This window comes from Aplysia californica, unplaced genomic scaffold (genome assembly GCF_000002075.1).
Source record: "Aplysia californica isolate F4 #8 unplaced genomic scaffold, AplCal3.0 scaffold00136, whole genome shotgun sequence".
Classification (NCBI taxonomy): domain Eukaryota; kingdom Metazoa; phylum Mollusca; class Gastropoda; order Aplysiida; family Aplysiidae; genus Aplysia; species Aplysia californica.
The window spans coordinates 1317141-1320028 of NW_004797406.1; the positions used below are offsets into that span (position 1 = coordinate 1317141).

At 40.7% G+C, this 2888-nt stretch overlaps 1 protein-coding gene across 1 annotated transcript in view; it reads right to left on the reverse strand.

Annotated features, from left to right (window-relative positions):
* Window positions 1-2888, reverse strand: part of LOC101864059 (chloride channel protein C) — a 31916-nt gene that overhangs the window by 13741 nt on the left and 15287 nt on the right. The window contains exon 12 of the mRNA XM_013081564.2: window positions 2551-2722. Coding sequence (XP_012937018.2) covers window positions 2551-2722 — 172 coding nt within the window. The remainder of the gene's footprint in view (window positions 1-2550; window positions 2723-2888) is intronic.

The window sequence follows — 2888 nt, forward strand, 5'->3', positions numbered from 1 at the left end:
CGATTTGTTTATGAGTTCTGGGTGGGGCTTATGGGTTATGAGGGACCACATGCTTTCCTCACCAGCAGCTGAAAATTGGTACCTATTGGTCAACAGTGGGAGGGGCCTACCCAACACTATCGGTTGGAGGGACTTCCTAACAACAATGACAGGCGATTGAATTATGACGGCTCGCCCACAACGCCAGGGGCCAGTTAACAATTTATGATAAAACGTAATGGAGTCACTAAGTTGGCCGTCTAAGACAAGTGTTATTGCTTAGTGTGATAGGGGTTGTGTGTTAAAATACGGTGGCCGCGGCCGCGTTGCACAGGTGCTCGTTTTACACAGTTAAATTATATAGAAAAAAAACAAGGGGGAATTGGAAAGCGGCCATTTGTACAGGTGGTCGTCTTATAGAGGTGACCGTCAGGGCAGGTTTGACTGTATATGGCAACAAATGAAAAAAAGCATAAATACCAAATCACCCTGGGGAAATATGTACACACTAAAGAGATCACATTTTATCAGACCTCATCAATTTCATCTGACCTCAGCAAGGCGATGCAAGCTACATCAAAAGAATAGAGAATGCAAGCCGGCTTCAGAATAAGTTGGCCATTGCACAAAGCTGCAGACTATATGCACTCTTTAAGCGTATCAACTATGCTGGAGGGCATCCAAATACAGAAGTCTAGATTCTCATAGACATCAGGCAGATCACTTTTGTCATATGTGCCCAATGTGGCATATTTTGTGTTAATGAAAATTTCATCTAAAAAATCATTCCAAGCCTCCTAGACCCTGAAATAATAGGGGGCTATGATGCCCAGTAGAAAAAGTCTTCAGTGTATGAAGCAGAGGTTAAAGTGACAAAATAAAAAGGCACTTTGCGAGACAAAAAGTTATGCTGCAAGCCACTCCTAAATATGTTAATTGGAGTTAAGGAAATTACTTACAAGAACCTTATATAATCACACTGGGGAAATACATACATCTTATGACATTAAGAAATTTATACACTGCATCACCCTGAGGAAATACATATATACCGGTACATTAACCCTATCTGTACGCCCTGGTGTCATTTTGTATCCCTAGGATTGTATTCTTCACAATTTAGAATACTTCAAGTACGAAGGACTCTGAAAATTTCAGTATTTCTCAAAAAATCATTCCGACAGATTGTTGTGTACGGATCGGATTAACAAGTAAATTTCCTCTTTGGAAAGTGGTGGCATAGAGTTCCCCACGTCGTATGGATACGATAGTAAAACATGACCTACGGATAGGATTAAATCCTGTTGGGGAAGTCCCTAGAGTGTATCACACTGCATGAGGAAATGCATACACCATATCACACAGGAGGAATATGTACCTGTCAAATGAAATGGGGGAAATACAAACACTGTAATAATAATAATAATAATAGATAGCATTTGTATAGCGCCTATCCCCGCTCAACAGCAGGATCTATGCGCTCTACACTATATTATTACCCCAGGAGACCATAGAACACTCCGAAACATTCTCAGCTTCCCGTGAAGTATACAGTGCAAGCAGCTGATTAAGTGCTCAAACACTAACAAACTGACAAGATCTTTTGCTGTCTATAGCCGGGTACCCATTCCCATCTGGGTGAAGTGAGGAAAATTCGTGTAAATTGCCTTTCCCAAGGACACAACGTCGGGCCCCTGACGGGATTCGAGCCCACGACCTTACGGTTGCGAGTCCGAGAGCCTAACCACTAGGCCACCGATGCCACTGTATCATATAAAGGAAATTTATTTACTGTATTTCGCTGGAGAAATACGCAAACACTGAATCACAAAATGGAAAAATGATCACCCAGAAATACATGGGTGAAATGAGTACACATCATCAAACTCTGAAAAATACACACATCATCACACACATGGACAAATCTGCTGTAAGCTGACAAAACGCCTTTTGTCCTTTTTGGCGCCAAATTTTTTTAACTAGCTAAATCGAAAGCCTGATCAGTCACCATACTTGTGAAAAAATCAAAGTGAAATCGTGACTACTTCTTGAATAAATAAGAATTCAAATTTTGGAAGAATGCCTCTTTAAAATGGTTACACTGACAAAAAGTCAAATATCTTTACTTCTATTCGACATAGATTTATATTTTTTTTCACCAAAAGAAAAGCAAATGAACAGGCTTTAAAATGATGTCAATAACCCCAAACGCCCTAAAATTGACGAGCGCCTGATTCCACCTCGTCGTGCCACATATAGGCCTACACACTAGTTAGACCAGAAAAATACTACAGACCTATTAAAGCTTCAAAGGACAAAAAAGTTTAATAGCTCTTTGGCATAGTACTATAACTATTCAAAATAGAACAATCAGACGGTACATTCAGTGCTATAAAGAGTAAAACAGGATAGAGAACAAGAAGAACTATAAACAGCCTAATGAGACAGAACAAAAATATACACAATAAGTAAATCCATGGGACAGTAATACATTATATAAACAATACAACTGGACAGTATCAGAAAAAAGGTCCACTAGACAAAACTATAAATAGCTCCGTGGTTACTCACAGCATGGGAACGAGGATCCCGGCAGCCACAGAAGTCCCTGAAGCCCAACAGACCATGAGGAAATAGATGATGAGGCAGACCACGAGTGGCGCATAGTGGAACATGTAGTGAGAGTTACGTAGGTAGAGAAGTCGAACCGCCTCGTCTTTGGAACTGAATAAAAGCAGGGCCACTGGAAGAATACGTATACACGGAATCAAATCTAGAAATTAAGAGGTTGGGGTGGGGTGGGGGATGAGAGGGAACCAAAGGGTAAAGTGTGGGGGGAAGAAGGGAGATGAAAAATGTGGAGAGAAGGGAATTCATGAGAGTGAAAAGTATTATGTTGTGTGTGTGTG